At 34.6% G+C, this 19,221-nt stretch overlaps 1 protein-coding gene across 1 annotated transcript in view; it reads right to left on the bottom strand.

Moving 5' to 3' along the window:
• Positions 1 to 19,221, bottom strand: part of fz4 (frizzled 4) — an 81,602-nt gene that overhangs the window by 17,792 nt on the left and 44,589 nt on the right. The window contains exon 2 of the mRNA XM_088242883.1: positions 2,421 to 2,611. Coding sequence (XP_088099009.1) covers positions 2,421 to 2,611 — 191 coding nt within the window. The remainder of the gene's footprint in view (positions 1 to 2,420; positions 2,612 to 19,221) is intronic.

Below are 19,221 nucleotides of genomic sequence, written 5' to 3'. Positions count from 1 at the left end.
AGTATCGCAGTTATGCAGAGATGCGCGTGCCTGTGGTTTAAATACACCGTAACACGTACCAAGATTAGTTCCTAATTAAACAAAGATGCGCGCGTTTGAAATGTTTAATCCTCTACCTACCGAGTTACTCATTCTAGAAGTGTAAATAAATATAGATAGGTATTGTGGATTGTGAGTTTGCTCAAACGAATTGCGTTATCTTTATTTGATGTTATCATATTACTAATATGGGAAAAATACAACTCTGAAAAGCACGTTGCCACCAAGTTATTAATCGAATTATTACTCTAGAAGCCGCTGACTATCGATTTAGTGTTTTCATATACCAAAACTGTTCCGTTTATTATAGTTGCAATAAAATCAAACCTATACACGCATTTAAACCAAGATGCTTCGTGTCGATTATACATAATATGTAGATTCCTGTCCATTTTATAAAATATTTTGGTAAAAAGAAACAAGATAATAAATATGCATGTTAGAAAATACGATATAACAAATGAATATTCAAGTCATTTGTAGCAAATTTGTCATTGTTTATATAACGATTTTTTTTACATTAGAAAAACCATTAAAACATAAAGCACATTCGTAAATAATATACAAACATTTGGCTATACTAAAACATTGTTGATTTAACTAACAGGGATAAAAACTGTTTTCAGGCGTTGCCTAGTAAGTGTTCAGCCGGATGAATCTCACCCACATGATAAAGGTTTCGAGTCTTTTACTTCACAAGTCAACAGATGGAAGAGTTGAGGAAATGTGGATGTTTAAACATAGACAGAATTGTGAATTTTACAGTGTGTAAAATGGCCACTTAAACCAGCCAATGACAGGTCATAAGCCCTGTAAATGCCTAGACAACCGTATTTTGTGCTTAAAAATGTTTTCCCTCTCTGTTGCAACAAATTTAGAAAAAAAAGGATGATTAAAATAGAATACGAGTAGTTTTATAATTAATTCACTAGAAGATAGTCATGTTTTGTTGATTTTGTTCTTCACATAAAAATGTCTGCCTTAAAACAGGTTTTACCTGGTAGGCAGACCACACATAATCCAGAGAAATCAATTACCAAAAAAAATGTAGTAGATAAAGGAATTATTATGTTTGTTAATAAACCATTATTATTTTATATAGAAAACGCAACATTGGTTTTCAATATTGGAATATTCAGTATTTATTAGAAAAAACAAATCTTACACCGGCTTTTAGCAAGATTGCTGAATACCACATTATCCATAAAATTTTATGAATATCCATGAAAACAGTTCGCTATATTTTAATTTAATAGGTCTCGTCGAACTCCGACAGACAATTACACACATTATTTTATCATAAGTGTCTTGAGCTCTTTTTATACAAAAAATCAACAGATTGATGAAATAATTGAATAAAATATGAATGTAGGTAAGGTTTATTTACTTGCATACTATATAATAATCATATATCGTCGTGCCAATGCCTAAGTCCCGAATCTGCGTTTTTGCTGGTTTTATTTATTTATTTAAATGACAATACAGCACTACTAACTGCCAAGTACAATGTACATAATTCATATTATTAATTATATTTTTGTTATTGACAAAATTTCATTTTAAACGGAGCACCAGAAGCACACGCTACCAAAACAGCGAATTACCACCGTGAATTGCTACTTTTGACCACCTACCGTTTCACCAATCTGACTGAACATCCACCTAGCCCTAGCAGAGCCAAATTCGCGAATATTTCTTTCGGGACTTTGGCATTTTATTTTTAAAAAAAGAAATACTTGAGACTTGTAGGAAAATAGCCTGAAATTTTAAATATTTTAGTAAATCCTTTATATTTAATAAGTTAAAGTTTCATTTAGCGTAAACTGAAGAACTGTTACATACCAGTAAAAGTTACGCGTATTAAACATAACAACGAACCATTAAATTTATGCCTTTTATTTCATTGTGTATTTTATTTATGTATTTAACACTTATTTTTGCAAGGTTTATTTTTTATGGTATGGCTTAATTTTGGGCGTTTTGAAGTGACTTTTGACTTATTTAAATAAGTTTAGTTTCGACCGAAACTAGAACAGAAGCCGAAATCCGGTTTCGGCTAAAATCTTGTTTCGATCGATAACTAACAATTAATGCATTTCCGACATAAATTTTTATTTTTATCACAAAAAGTGATAAAAATAAAGTAAAATGTTAAATGATTTATTTTTGAATAAGTTATCTTAATTAATGGGTTTTTTAGATATTCAATTATATGAAGCTAGTTTAGTGAGAATACAAATAGGTTTAAGACACCAGTTCTAAACTTCAAACCTCAATATCTCAAAATTATGTTTTTACACATTCGCGACTTTGGCATTGACCCGACGATTTGTAATAAATGACGTCACAAAAGATCGAGGGGACAAAGATGATGGCCTTACCAGTGAGTTCGTCTCCGTCGACATCCCTCAGCACCAGTACCGCTACCGTCTGCGCTGCAGGGAGGCCCCACGCCGCGACCTGGAGGGGCGAACTGCCCTTACTGGCCGCGGGGCTCGGCCCCGTGCCGCCGCTGAGGGCCCGCGCCTGCGCCACCACGCGCGCGCGCCATGTGCCCGCTAGCACCACCCACCTGCGGACAAACAATTTAGGAGTTAGAAGAAGGAATATCCTACATTGCAATATAATTACAATACAATGTAACACGGTCCCAATCTTGAGCTTAAGCTCGTATAACATGGGTCTGGTGGTATATGTATGTACCACCTAGAACAAAGTGGTACTCACATATACCACCAGAATTATTGATGTCTATATTTTCTATAATTAATAAGTCTTATGTCACAAGAGTATCGTAATAATGTAAGCTGGTAGATCAGTCTACCACTCAGATTTTCAAATGAAATACTATTTATTATCTTAAAAAATAACATATTTAATTTGGTTTTGAAGACGTAAATAAAAAAAGTGTCCCATAAAGGTATAAGACTGGGAACTTTCTAGTGGAACACGGTTTATATCTCTCTTTATTTTCTTCTGTTTTGTATTTTTATATTTTCTTTTTCTTTCTATATTTTTTATATCTTAAGATTATGGACAGTAACGAACGGAGTAAGAACTGCCCCGCAACATATTTTTTTAGTGTATCTATGAATGTTTTACTATATAGCGATGTGCAGTAGTTCCTAAATACATAATATAATATTTTTAAATATACGAAAAAAACACACTACGCGTTACAAAGTTTTGAAAAATACGCACTTTATGCGGTGCGGTCGTTGTGTAGATCAAATCAACAATATTTTTAATGTGCCCAAATGTGTAAAATCCTACACGTCCGTTGATCAATCCATCTTAATCAAATCAACACCATTTGTTACTTCTTACTCCGCTATTTGTGGATATGAAAATATCTAGTGCTGTCAGTCGTATTTAGGATTAAGCTTGAAAATAGGAATTAGCATGCACAGCGGTAACAAAAGAGAGCACTTTCAGTAGGTACAGCACAAAGTCTATCCATCAAACATAACGAGCGAGTTTATGATTATTCCAGTGTAGTAAGATGTATTATGGGTCTTCTAGTCGGTACGGGCTGTTCTGGCTGTAAGACTGTACTTAGTACGATGACCCGACTTGCAGTTGGAAACGAAATATTACTCAATGCCAGCTTTGTATGTTTGGTTGTCCCGCAGCTCTGACAGTCGATGCATTATTTATTTACAAGTGTCGCTGTAGTGTAAACATACAGTAGGAGATCGTAACGCACACTGGAATCTTGAATCGTAACCATTACTGTTCAGCACGGTAAACAACGGCTCTGTTGCTGGGTATTATTGACTTCCAAAAATAAAACAAGTCGGAGTATCGGTAAATATGTACACGGGTGCGGGGTGCTGGCGCGGGGCGTGGGCCTACCGCCAGAACAAATAGAACTTATTCTTGCCCTAAATCATCCATGCAAGAGTTCACCTAAAAACACGCTCATAATTCATCGCGTTAAAGAATACTAATGACTAATTAAGTATTATAGAATTCAACACCTGAATCGATAATATTATTAGTTTATCTGGTAACGCCTAAAAGAAAATTATTTGTATGCTTACTAGGCCGGTCTACAAAAATACGCATATTTGAAAGTCATCTGATCTCGATTTGATCAGAATTGTACACGTTCAATTCAGACCGAGAGCAAATTTACGAGCATTATAAAAGCTTTTAAAATATTTTTATTTCTTTTACAAAATACATCAATGCACTTTTTCCGTCTGGGTTGGCGCTTTGTCCTAATTTCGAAAAATGTATCAACACCACTTTATAATCGGATCCCGGAGCCAGCTTTACGAAGTAGTGGTACGTAATTTATCGATAAAGTTTACTCAGATTATCTCCACTCACTGCGAAGACTAGAAAGTTTCAAAATTTTAGTTACCTTCGTTGAATATGGAATATTTACCTACCCACAAAATTTCATAAAAATATTCAAACTTTTGCATGGATTTAGAATCATAGGTAACAATCAAAGCTGGTGAACCTCCAGCTATCCAGATCATACAACAACTTATGTACTACAATAATATATGATAATATGTAGTCATATAGAAGACGGCTTGAGTAGGTACAAGAATCGTGTTGTAAAATAGTGGGCCAAGTTGTGGGTGCATTACAGAACTCGGTGTTAGTGGGAGAGAACAAACAGAAACCATCAACATTAGTACTGCGCTCATGGTGTTTACAAATAGTTAGCTATCAACAAGTCCCAGTCGCTCCTCACTCTTCACCTTCGCTGCTATGTTTGAGTTGACATGTCGCGAGGTTATGTTCTCAGCACCATTTGTACGCATACACACATATACCACTTATTTTTGTTTGCACAAGAAACACTTGTTAAAACTAGTTTTTATTTATCTTCTAGGAGAATGCCGTATGCCGTTATGGTTGCGATCGAACATAAACGGCCGTTTGTACAGCAGTCTAGTATTGAACGCACTTAGTTTTCAAAAGCCTACACTTAGTATACAAATTTATAATGCGTGCATATTGATGTCATAGAGCTTAAATTACATTTAAGTTGATGAATTTTAGCTTTGTTATTTTATAAAGACCGTTTCATAATGGCTTTTTATTAAGGATTATTGAAAATGAAGGATTTTATTTAATTAGTTCACGTTTATGATACGGTGTACTAAAATATTCCGCAGTTACAATAAAAATGCACCAATTTAATGATTTATTTCTTGGTACATCAAGATATTACATCGTTTACTGGGAGATAAGGGATAATTTTAATCGATTAAATATTTTTTCGTCCTTGTTCCAAATGCGAGTAGGTAAACCTACCTATCATGTCACGTAAAGTGATCTCGTTTTTCAATGGGTGAAATTTCCAAAAACACATTTTCCATTATGGTGGTTTCCATACATTTAAGAAAATTCGCCAAATTAGCTACTTACTCATTTTAATGCTCGCGAATTTCACATATTCCCGAGATTCGCGCAATAAAAATTAATTGCAAGCGTAGGAGGTTCCTATTACCTACGTTCGTACGATGTACCTAACTAACTGCAAATTGGATTTTCGGCCATCTGCAAAAAACATGGCCAATTATGCTTTTAACAACAGTATACACAAATAAATAACAATTAATAAAAACAAACATCGATACTCCTACTTTATTTTAATACGAAAGAGAATCTTTCAGAGACGGGTTTTCGGAAAGTTTTTCTTGTTTTAAAATTAGGGATTTTTATTTACATTTTAAAGATGCGGGTACACAAAACTAACAAATGAGTTTTGTGTTTTATTTGGTTATTCACACAAATCGCCTCATTTAAAATAAAGAAGTAGTCCGTCCGTTTAGCGTTTAGTGTGTTATTTTGCTTCGTTTGATGCCAAACACAAAATAGCTAATGTATAAAGAGTGATGTGGCGTTCTATCCTCTCTGCCTACCCTTACGGGAAAACGGCGTGATAGTTCTTTGTTTGTTTGTTTATAAAGGGTTAAAACAGTATGATGCTTGAAAGTATGAAGAATGAAAGAAAACTTATTGATTTTAATAAAACGGTGTTATGCTTACTGTAATAATGTAGTATTGTAAAAATTAGTATAAATAAAGTCATTAAAACAATTGTAAATAATACACATGTAATATTAACTAACTTAAGGAAATAGATAAAAAAATATTTTCCCCGTCTTTATTATCATTATAGTTAACTTAAATAGCGCAATTTTCGTTAAAGAACACCTCAAGGGCGGTTAACAAAATGACTATATAAATATAAATTAAATTTTAAGTTAAAATTTTTTAACAATATTTTGAATTTGTCCAAATTTTTGTAGACAAGGAGTGGATTCAACGTCCTGGGGAGCTGTTAATATTAACATATTACAACAGAGATGAAGAACATTTTAGAGAAGGTAATATAGAAGTTTAGGCATCTATAGGGCTTATGACCTGTCATTGGCTGGTTTAAGTGGCCATTTTACACACAAAATAATTCAATTACACGAATCACACCCGCATAAATAAGGGTTTCTGCTCTTTCACACCACAAACATCAACAGATGTAGAATGATGACAGAATGATTTATAGAACAGGTGGGTTTTAAGTTTTTCCCAAAAATCACTTCACTCTCATAGCTTTGCACCTATAGTCGCTGGGAGAGAATTCCATGATATAGATGATAGATGCGCGTCTTATCATACTTTTCTTAAAAAAATACAAATTCCTCTGCCTTTGATAGGTTTTATTCTAACGAATAAAACCTATCAAAGGAAGAGGAATTTGTAATTTGTAGTATTAACTGAAGATATAATATGACGAAGTAAAAAGCTAATGAATAACTAAATAAACAAATAAATAACAAAATAAATAAATAAACTATATCCATTTTATATCAAAGCACAATTTTCTTCATACTGAATTGTAATTGGTTACTTTAAAACGTGTACCTATGTTTTTTTTTTATATAAATACATAGACAAATAATCTATTACATACTAGGAACTTAAAAGTAAAAGATATTTTTAAAATGCCGATGAAAAAAACACTAGGCGTCAACGAAAAAAAGTGCAAAAAGTTTTAACGTCAAAAAACCCAACACATGCGTCGTTTTTCAAATGAGTTTGGTTGTTTTAAAAAGAATTTTTTAATTAGTGCGATATTTTAGTTGTAAATTGAATCGAGATGCGTGCAGACGCCAATCTTCCAGGATTTAATGAGACGAAAGGAAACAGATTATTTGTTTAGCCGTAAATAAATAAAAACAGATTTTTATAGTCCGCGGCCGGAAAGTAATGAATCTCGCGTGTGGTCGGCAGTGGGCAGTGGGCTTCCGACATTCCTTCATCCGCGTTAAACGGCTCAGTCCAAACATTGAATAATAAGACATCATGTTTACATTCATAGTTAATTATGACTTCAGCGCGGCGGATCTCGCAAATAATGTATTATTCTTATATTCTTTCCGGTGCACAATTTAGACCTAGAGAATTCAACTTTCAACTCGTATTTTTTTGTTAGCTTATCGTGTGTACCGAACGCAGTACACATCACGATAATGAACTTTCGGTATCGTTTAAATATTTTTATTATTTTTGTTATTTACAGGCGACAACGAGTTTTGATTTCAATTTTGACCACACAAAACTGCCGTAAACATTGTCGCTTTGGGACGTTATTTTTTAATTGACATAAAAAATACACGTTTTAATTATATGCAGGTATACGAGTAAAAGGAAATTGTACACTGAACTGTGTTGATAAAGTTTTCAGATAGTTTTAGAAATTTAAAAACTCCTAGTTAGTATTAGACCGATTAGATTCCTGTCCCTTACTACCTATTTCAAATCATTAAAAATGTGATTAATTTACGAGACATTTTCAATTATTGAGAGTTTATTCTACGAATTCAGAGTTTGGCCAGTTAAAATCGACCAGCAACGATGTGTTTAAAATAATCCAAATACATGGTAGATTCATAAGGTAGGAATACAAAATAAAAGTACATTCTAAATAGGTAATTTTTTCCTAGCAAAGTACGTGAACTGAGACAACGGAGTGTTATAGTAAAGAGAAGCATGACTACAGCGATACGGAGAAATATGTCGATAGTAAAAATGCAAGTGGGAGTTAGCGCCCCCGTTAGTGGGGGCCGCAGTCTCGACTCTCGGCTCTGGGTTGGTCTCCCAGTCTCCAACACCGGCACCGGCTCTAACGAGAAACATGTTTATGGCAGCTATAAACAAATAAACAAATGTTCGATCGCTCCTCCCGCTTCCTCCTCCGCGCCAGAAGAGGCCGGCCGAGTGTCGGCGGGTCGTTGATACCGAATACCTCCGCGGTCTGACAGCTCGTGTTTATACCTATTAAGGTCAAGACACGCGGCGGCCTCTGGGCGCTTGCCCCGATCGTCGTGAATAAGTCGGGCCAATTAGTTCGGAGTACGAAGTGATCGGGCGTTTTCACGCCTGGCGCGCATCTTATCGAACCTAGTGCCTATACTGCCTATACTGCCGACTACCGCCTGTCGACTGTTGAGTCAAGCGGAGACTTCTTCCGCGCTACGCACGCGCGATGAACCCGCGACGCGACGCCGACATACAAATATGCACCAGAATTACAGCAAATACGACGAGATAATAATTCATTAACGCTGGGGTAGACAGGAAACAAGAATACCTAGACCTACAGATGTAGTGTTTGGCTAAGCGGTGGAAAAAGTTCGTAAGATTATTTCGAGAAAAGGTAGAAACAGGAACACGTGTGTCGTGTTATGAATACAGCTTGGCATCCTCTCATTTCGGAAATTATAATATTTCGCAAAACAAATGTAGCTGCGAATGGGAACAGCGTGCGTACATACGTGTCTGATATGTATTAATTACGAAGTGGGGAATGCCGATTGCTTTATCTTCCACTTCCTTCCTGAAACATGGAAACAGCCATTACGTTGATGACATTTGAATTTTAGATGCGATCAAATTTACATCATATTCTTATTTATACGAATATACTACGCTTTTAAGCTCGCGACAAACCTCTTCGCAATCAAAAAATAATTTATATTATTTTTGCTATTCCGATTAGTAGAAAAAAAAGAGAACAGAAAAATCATAAAAAGGCATAGTTTTTATTTTCTTACATAAATAATGAACTGCTTGAACTTGATGAAATGCTTACATAAATGATGAACGACTGACTGAAATTGAACATGGTAAATACTTCGGACTAACAATAGACATACAATTGACTTGGACAATTCATATCAACAATTCAATTAGCAAGTGGCGACATTATCGAGTCTTTTTTTATTAAATCAAAAAAATTGTTCCAAAAACGGAAAAAATTCTAATGCATGAAGCCTATGTAAAAACTAAAACATGTTATATGCAACTACTATGGGGAACAGGAAATCAAAATGACATAAACAGACTACAAAGACAGCAAAATAAAATATTAAAGTAAGTATATGACTTCCCATATCTAACAGCAACTAATGAACTCTTTAAACAAACTAAGCAATTAAATGTAACTGAACTCTTTAAACTAGAATCCCTAAAACTTACTCATAAATTAGCCACTGATGTAATTGTAGACGAAGAACTCAAATTTGAAAAAAAATGTCGTGAACATGGACACAATACGAGAATATCAGAAAATCATCATGTATAACCTTCTAAAACGGGACAAGGACAGTCGAGACTAATGAACCAGGGACTGAAATTAAACAATAAACTACCAGACAAAACTAAACAAAAGACTCAGACAACCTTTACAAAAGATGTTAAAAATATTATCATTAACAGTAGAATATTAATTTCAAAAGTAAAAATATTTTGGTAAATGAATGTAACCCTTAAGGGTTTATCAATATAATTTAAAATAAATATTAAAAAATGGATATACCTTAATCAAAATACAGTAGAAGTTGGTGAAACTTTACCTAAAAAATGCAGTGGTCATGCATACACGAATATATTATGTAAATTATGTACAATAAAATTGTTGACACGGTTTTTTGATGCGAGGAAAGTTTGTGACATGCTCCATCAACATAAAAAAATACATATATTTGAATCACTGCGTCAACGGACATGCACTTCACCTCACCTCGCCTCGTTTTCATGAAAACACAATCGTTTTACCTTTACAACAAACCTCGAGGCTCGGTAAATTACTGCTCAAAGATCTCATCACGCGCATAAGAAAATTCCTCTCATCTCATAACCCTTCTGTAAGAAAGCCTCTTATCTCTCACACCACGGCCGCACGGGGGCCTTCCCGATACTAACGTAAAGATATTATTACTGTCATTGACTCGTAATATATGTAATATGTATACTCAAAAGCATAGCAGTAGAAAACATACTGCTGTGGTGATATTACTCGAAGAGTCGAGCCATAATAAAAATCTAAATTTATAACGAGAACATTTATTTTTAACGAATTTCTAATGATATAAATGCAGAGAGTAAAGAACGAATACTTGGACTGCGAGATCTTGTAAATGTTACATTTTTGACGTCGCACAGTGTTTTGACCCATACAAGCTACAAGATAAAAAGTCACTTTTGAATTCTTAAACGATGACGTCATGGGGCATTACCAGATAGTTAGTGTGACGATTGTAAGCCTAATTGGGGTGATTAATGCTTAGGGTGATTCATACCAGAATATGAAAGTCGGATAATTGGTTTTTGAAAGCCTAATTACATTTATTTGCATTTTGGCGTCCGACGTGTAAAGGTTGTTTATCAAGTTTAAAGTTTTTTATTTCGATTTAAAAAAAAATGGAAGCTATTTTGGAAGGTATGTTGTATGGTTTTTTTTCTAATATTTTAATGTATTTCATTTAGGTATTTAAAAAAACAATAATTTATCTTATGTATTTTTCAGTAGTTAAAAAAATATCAATTTCTAACTTCTCGAGAATTTATCTCGGAGAGTATATCAAAGTAGCAAAATATTATTTTTATTTTTCAATAGACCAATTTATTGTTAATTCATTACAGTTTCAATATTTTACCGCACGAAGTTGCATCTATCTTATTTTGTTATTTTACAGGTACCAGATACGAGATTTCCAGGCAAGAATTGTACGTGATGTGGACGAGTTTGACGAAGAAAGAAAGGCTTCAAGGAGTGTTAAATAATATTGTTAGTAAATTTGAAGTCGGTGAACTCGGTGCAAGTGGTGAAAAACTGTTAAAACATCAAATTAAGCTTATTTGTTTAAATATAAGCAGAAAATGGACCGAATCTGGCTGTAAACTAGATAGATTTGTTAAAAAAAATTTGAGTGGCTCGACGGTAGTGAAAATATTTTGATATGTGAAAACTTTCGACAAAGTCCTTCAGTAGACATGAATAAACCATCTACGTCTACTGGAAGGCCCGCAAAGGATTTTGGGGCATGCAGTGATCAGTGCAAAAGGACAAAAGTGCGTGATTTAGTGAGTACGAAGACATCTGAAGAACTTTCGTTTGCCACGCAGGTATCTATTCGAGCATCAGGAAAACGCACAGTTGCCGATCTCCTAAAGAAAATTTTGAAAGCTACTCCCAATGAAGTAGCAAAAATACGTAGCGAACGTCAACAAGTAAACAAACAGTGGGCATTGACAATTGAGGAAGCGGTAAGTTTATACGTTGACTGTAAATTATCTTCGCATTCCTACAAAGTTATGCGTAAAAATGCCATAAAAACCGGCCACAACATATATCCGGCATTTTATAGTTTAAGAAAAGAAAAAAAACCATGTTGCCTGAGCGAGGAATTTGTCAAAATAACGGAAACTAGTGCAGAAATCCAGCTACAAGCGATTTTAAATCATACGGTGCAACGATTGCTAAATGTAGAATCAGAAGTCTTAAAAGAAAAAGTTCCTTCAGGTTCTGTACTGACTCTTATATGCAAGTGGGGTAGAAATGGAAGCTCGGGACATAGTAATTATAAACAGAAATTTTACACAGAGCATGCAATAGATGAATTTTTATTTATTATGTCATTCGTTCCAATACAACTGAGGCTTAATGATGACCCTAATATAGTAATTTGGCAAAATTTAAGCCCTTCCTCAACCTCTTATTGTCGTCCTATTAAATTTATTTTCGCCAAAGAAACTGATATTCTTACTAAGTCTGAAATCGAAAAACTTCAAGATGCAATTGAAAAACTTGAAAATTTTAATGTTAATATTGGAGGTGTAGTATTGTCCATAAAATTTAAAATGCTTTTAACAATGGTAGATGGTAAAATTCGCAACGTTTTGGCTGAAAATAAGTCAACCATGTCCTGTTATATTTGTGGCGCCAAACCCAGTGAAATGAACTCTATTAGTATTAATAGAGTTTCTCGACAAGAATTTTATTCCTTTGGCTTATCTACATTACATGCTCTTTTTATATTTCTCAAAATACATCTATTTGAAAATCACTTATAACAAATGTTTTATTTAAAAATCTTTAAGTCTTATCATCATCATACCATATCCGCTCCCTATGTGGAGCATATGGATTCCATAATCAGCCTCCGGCCAAGCGATCGACCTCCCGTACATCCTCCCAACTTAAGTCCACGTACCGCAACTCTGACGCAAACTGCCCACAAATTGTCAACAGCGGACGACCAGGACGCCAAGAACCTGATGCCTTGTAACATAGGCAAGCATGGTTAAGGCTCTCGGAAGGCATACGTAGTACATGGCCTTGCCAGCCAAAACGCCTTGGATGACAGTAGATACCAAGGGTTGCTGTGTCCGTTGCCTCACTTCTGTGTTCCTTACAATGCCAAACTTTTAAGTTTATTTAAACCCTTTCAGTTGTCATGTTTAACATAATAAAATCAGCTGTAAAATGGTTATTCTGACAAAACAAGTGAAGGCAGATTAGTTTTCTCGTGTGAAATCTTTATTTTATGCCTAAGTATCTAATATAATTTTCAATTATTTATTTTATAGGTTGACCGATTTATCAGTCAATAGAATTAAAGTAATAATTTCAATTATTTATGATCCTTAAATACATTATTGGATGCAGATATCAATTTCCAGAAAATTTATTTCGTTTATTAAATAACAAAATGTGACATATTTTTTATAAAACGAATTATTATTACATATTTAATTAAAAAAAACCTATTTTTAGGATTAAATGAATCGCATACGTAAGTTAAAAGTACATTCAGAATTTTTAGTTTCTAGCTTGTATGAAACGAAACACTGTGCGTCGCCGCCGTAAGTAACGTGAATTACTAACCTCATACTACTAAAACCCACAAAAAGGAAATACGAAGATATTTTATCTTAAATGTACGGAAAAAATGGCTGTGATCAGTGATGCTGGGGTTTGAGGTAGATTAATGTTATTTCTTATTATCAACAAAAATAATCGACACCATTGATCACACAACACTGATCCAAAAACATAAAACATTTAAGTAGAAAGTTGTTTTAGAAAGAAAAATTAAAAAAAAACAATTTTGGACCTTTTTGAAAATTAAATTTAACCCAGAATGAGTTTATGTAACTCCTAGGAATATAGAATATATATTTTTACACCGCAACAAGCCATGAGGCCCAATGACAGTGGTGAATTACAGCACAGAACACCCAGCCTTGAGAAAAAATACACGTATTTTTTTAGTTCTCACCGAAATCGAACCCGGAACCTTCTGTGCGTCGGTTAAACGTTTTTACCACTACACCACGAAGTCCGCCTTACGTACGTAATATCGCCGCCGTTTAGACAAAAGTCACTAACCCTAAAAATGACAGTTTTGAGTTAAATATGCCATTCGAGGCGTAAAATTATGTTCTTTAAAAGACAAACGCCACCAAGGTAACTAAGTTAGTCGGGTAAATCCGAATTATTTGTTTTTTCAATGCCAATTTATATTATTTTATATCGAAACGTTAAAAAAAAACATGTTCTATTAAAATATTTCTTCAAATAAAAAAATATTTTTAAAAACATTATAATAATAAATTGTTTCTAATATTTCCTTTCTTTCACAAACCCTTATAGCTTGCAGTGACAAGATTTTAAATAAGCCTAAGTCATTTAACCAAATTTTACCCCCCTTGCCTCTTTAAAAACCTTTCAAATATTAGTACCTAAAACCTACAAAACACAAAAATCAGATATTTCCAATGGAGACCAATCTCCAAAATTTCAAATAGAGATTTCTTAAAATGATGTTTTTTGGGTTGGTGATTTTTGCCTGAACGGCGACGATGTACTCGTATATTATACAGGTGTTCTTTAAACCCTGTCACATCCGAAACCACGATGATCAGTATGGGCAAGAAGACATATTAGCATATTAAAAAAAAAAATAGTACAAAGAAAAAAATTAAAAATAAAATATTAAAAAAAACAAATGGTTGCTTACTTCTGCAGGGGAGAAGTGAGGGGAGCGTGACGCAGTGTCAGACTCCCCCCCTTCCCCCTCCTTGTTTCACTCCTGCAGAAGTAAGCAACCATTTGCTTTTTTTGATATTTCATTTTTTTAAATCTTTTTCGTTCTAAAAAAATATTTTAAAGTGCCAATATGTCTTCTTGCTCATCCTGATCATCGTGGTTTCGGATGTGACAGGGTTTAAAGAACATCCTGTAATAATGTGCACGAAAAGAGTCCCGCTTTCATTTACTATTAACACGCAATGGCAACAAGCAACATAACCAATCATACAATAAGCAACTCATCACCTATTAAAGTACTCGTCGACTAGAAGCAAGAAGCGAGTAGGTACAAAGGTTTGACGAGTCGAAGAGTCAAGGTGCCTAGTTAGGTACTCGGCGCCCGTATTGTTTCGTTTGGAAAATAAAACTATGGAGAATGTTCCGCCGAGCTGGAAAGTCGTTCGGAGTCGTAACGAGCCTCGCAGGAGATAATTGCCGATCGGGGAAGATAAATAAATAATAATTTAGGATGATGATAGGGCGGACACGGCCCGCGGATGCTGTTACTGTTAGCCGGGCCAGGGGGGAGGGGAAGCGGAAGGGAGTCGAGTACGGTGGAATGTGACGGTGTAGGGGTGGGGAGGGAACCTCGGAGAGGAGCTTTCAGAACTTTGGTGCGTATTGCGTATGTATTATATTTATGTAGAAAGAAGCTAAATTAACTTGTTAAAAACGCATTTTCCATATATTATCATTAACAGAAACCGGACCTTTGACGTGAAAAGCCCTTCCCAGAAATGTGAAAGTGTGCAAGAGAAGCGCTCTTTAGACAAAAGTTTAAAACAGATATATTTTCAAAATCGTTTTCTTACTAACTTGTGACAAGTGCTTTTGTTTATAATGTAATCCACGTGAAGCTCATGAATACATGACCTGTATTTTTATTATGGAACTATATTATCTCTGTGCTATAAAAAAATACATAAAATTTTACAATATTTGAGTTTGTCCTAATATTTGTAGACAAAAGACTTCCATATTCCTTTCTCTAAACTAGACTTCATATTCCTTTCTCTAAAATGTTCTCTGTCCCTGTTGTAATTTGTTAACATAAATTATTACTCATTAATTTATTAAATACAATAAAATAAACGATATCCATCAGCTTAACGTAGTTTCAGCGTTCGATTTCTGGTGAGTTACAACCATTTTGTTCAAGTCTGGCCCGTTCTGTACTCTATTCATCGCTGTAATTGGGCCTAGCGACCTGTTGGTTTGCAAACAAATAAACAAAAGTGAATTAAGTAAGAAATGTTAATAAACATGTATTTACATATTTGTTTGTTAAAATAAAAATAGCCATAAAGTAATCTAGTTTATGCAGTGTAATAAACATTTATTAAATAAATATTTTTAGAAAAACTTTACAAATCCGATAATCATTACTTTTAATGCTGTTTTCGTTTATAAAAAAACTACAGATGAAAGCTTTGTATTTTGATCGAGTATTTTAATGAATATTAATAGAAAAATGGCAATAAAAAATCACTTAAAATTTCAGTCAATATATTAGTAAAGATTTACATAAGCTATAAAAACTAAAATTAATTGAATCTGCTTTTTCATGGCAATGTTATAGTAATTATAAGGGGTAGCCTTAGGCAGGCGGAATACAAAATACAATAATAAAAGACAAGCCGTATTAAAGAGTCGAGCAATTATAAATATGGGGTCTACGGTAATGTATAATCCTGAAAGCAATTCGGATACTTCGATATAATTAAACGTAAGTGATCAAAATCTGGAGTCGTTTCAAATGAGAAACGAAAGGCTGTATTCCGTGTATTATTTATTATTTTTATAGGTAATTTATTCTGACAACTACGCCCCCTTTCGACCGAACAAATACGACCGCATATTGCGACCGATAAATCTTCCAAGACGGGCATCGGGACCTTGTACAAGGTGACTAAAAATAATGTACACCCAAGACGCATGCTGCATAGACCGATCTTACGAATTTACAACAGGGGGGGTCTGAGGGAGAAAGCAACTGCAGTTCTGGGGGACTCTGTCCGCCACACTATTTTAATACAATAAATCGCAGGAAGAGCGTGCAATCAGTAGAAAAGCCATAGATTTATTTTTTCAAATAAACCATCATGTAGTTTCCCCATGGGGGTAGGCAGAGAGGATTGAACTCCATATCATTATTTATGTACATACAGTTCTCGCTTCCTCTACATTCATATATTTCACGCACGCGCGACGATTATTCCGACTTGACATGTCCGTCTTCGAGTATTTGTATAATTTGGTCATGCCGTGTCTTTCTCGGTCTTCTTCGTTTTCTGCATCCATCAACATTAGCATCGTAAATATAGTACAATTTTCATTTAAAAACGATTTTATAATACAACTCAACAAAGGGGTCTGTAAATATTTATGATTCTATCGAATAAAAGAAAGTAACGACAGAATAAAAAAGCTGTATTTAAAACACTCAAATAAGTTGGTTGCCTAGTGAAACGTTTTGGTGGAATTTCAGTACCTATGTAGACGACTAAAATTTTTGACTTGTAATTTTAATGTATGTGTTCACCATCACCTGTATTTATTTATTTAGGATAATTTATATAGCGCCATTTTTTTGAAAATCTACCTCAAAGACACTGTGCAATAAACATCCCAACACGTTCTAGTTGCTACTTCCACTAGTTCCTTATTTCCGATAATGTTATTTAATAGGAGATAGATTACAACACTTCTTGCAGCTTCAGAGATGCAAGACTTTTTAAAAAATGACTAAGAAAAGTTTTTAAACAATAAATAATCGCTTTTAAATATAATCTAGATTACATGTCCTGCAGCTAAAGAGCGGATGGGTGGTTGAAAATCTAGACACTATTTACAGTTGAAGTTTAAGTTAGAAATAATTGTGTGTTAATTTAATTAACATAATATGTATATGAGTTGACATCGGAAAAAGTCTTGCAGCTACAAAGCACATGGACGAGTGGAATTATAGAAATTAAAAAATGATTCCCAACAAAAAAATAATACTAATAGGTACATTGGGCGATGTTTGGCAAGTGTACATGATGCAATGGCACAAAAAGGAAACTGTAAAAAACTAAACAATTATAGTATTCCTTAACATATTACGGTTTGCAAGATGACGAAAGCGATGTCCGACATTGTAAGTGTTCACCATCCGTCGTTCTCTGCTTACTTGGTCCTTATTGTAAAGCATTTGGCTCACAGCTGCTCGCGACTCGGGAGATGGTAGATGCACATGTCATCGTGTAGCTAGCGTAAGTACTAAGGGATGCTGCCTGTTCTTCTTTATTCCTTATCATAAGACGCTAGTTTCCCGCTCAAATTTTCTTTCTGTGGTTCTGAAATAAGTATGTCTTTTTTTTCTTCTTCTTATCCTTACATTATAGGGCACATAAAACTTTAGTACACAGTACGCCTTTGTTTACTTTTTGTGCCGATGTATATGTACTATTGCTAAACTTATTACTTTGCTCGCTGCATTAAATTTTATTCATTCTAATCTATCTTTGTTTAATTCTATTTTTGTATACAGATCTCGCTTCCTCTATATTTATACATCTTCTCATGCACGCGCGCCGATTATTCCTACTTTTGACATGTCCATCTTCAAGTATTTGTTGGATTTAGTCATGCCATGTCTTTCTCGGTCTTCCTCTATTTCTTCATCCATCAACATTCGCACTATAAATATTCTTAGCTGTCCATTCTCTCTACATGTCTTTCTCTACGTGCTTATCTCAGCCATACATAATGTACGGATCTCAACATTTGTGCATCTATAGTACATAGTTTTACCGCACATTCGCCTGAGAGATCGCATTTCGACAGCATTCAGCCTACTTTCATTCCTGTTTTTCTAAGTCCATATTTCGCTCCCATACATCAGGGTCGGGACCAGGACTACACTGTGAACTGCTAATTTTGCCTCTTGCAACAAACATTTTTTTTTTCAGAGTTGATTTAAATGCACCGTTCACTCTGTTCCCGGCACTCATCCCCTTCAATATATTTCTGTCATTTCATCCCTAGTAAACATACTTCCTAGATACACAAATTCCTGTACTTGTATTACTCCTTTCACAGTGATTTCACATTTAGTCATACTTATTTCTTTCAAAAACCATCACATTTGATTTATCGACATTCATCAGCAAATCGCTTCCCTTGCATACATCGATGTTAAATTTTTAATGTTATCACATCCGTGGTTGAAATACACGATTGGTTTAACAATATCGCGAATCACCCGGTAGTTCACAGTTTTACCTGATCAGGTGATCAGCGCAGAGTAGGATAGTTTGAGGGTCTTTCCCTCGGCGCAGGTACTCTCCTACAGATACACTTGCAGTACGGGTATCCGACATCCAACGCACACCTCCACAGTGTTCCTGCTACACAAGTATGCTATACATTTTACACTTATCACCCGATCAGAATCGATCACAGCCGTAACAGGCCGAATTGCCAAGCTCGTTGGAGGGGCATCATCATCAACCCAACACTCGTGTTGTGTCGGAAAATGCTCTTGACTGAGGAGTAATCCCTTCGCAGATAATCAAACAGCGACTCTTATTTGCGATCAATCGTTAAAATTATCGATTAGACGGAACTATAATAATATCCATTGGATTCATATTATTACCGAAACAAAAACCACAAAACTAAAGATGACTAATAACAAATATGAAATGAAAATCTGGTTTAAAGTTTTTCTTTCCAGTACTAAACTGCCTAACTAGGGATAGCTTCCCCGCTAAGACAGTATATATATTTTTATT

This window comes from Micrasema longulum, unplaced genomic scaffold (genome assembly GCF_059751315.1).
Source record: "Micrasema longulum isolate JH-2025_06_02 unplaced genomic scaffold, ASM5975131v1 h1tg000173l, whole genome shotgun sequence".
Lineage (NCBI taxonomy): Eukaryota > Metazoa > Arthropoda > Insecta > Trichoptera > Brachycentridae > Micrasema > Micrasema longulum.
The sequence above is the reverse complement of the archived record's forward strand: the minus strand, read 5'-3'. Positions and strand labels throughout refer to the sequence as shown.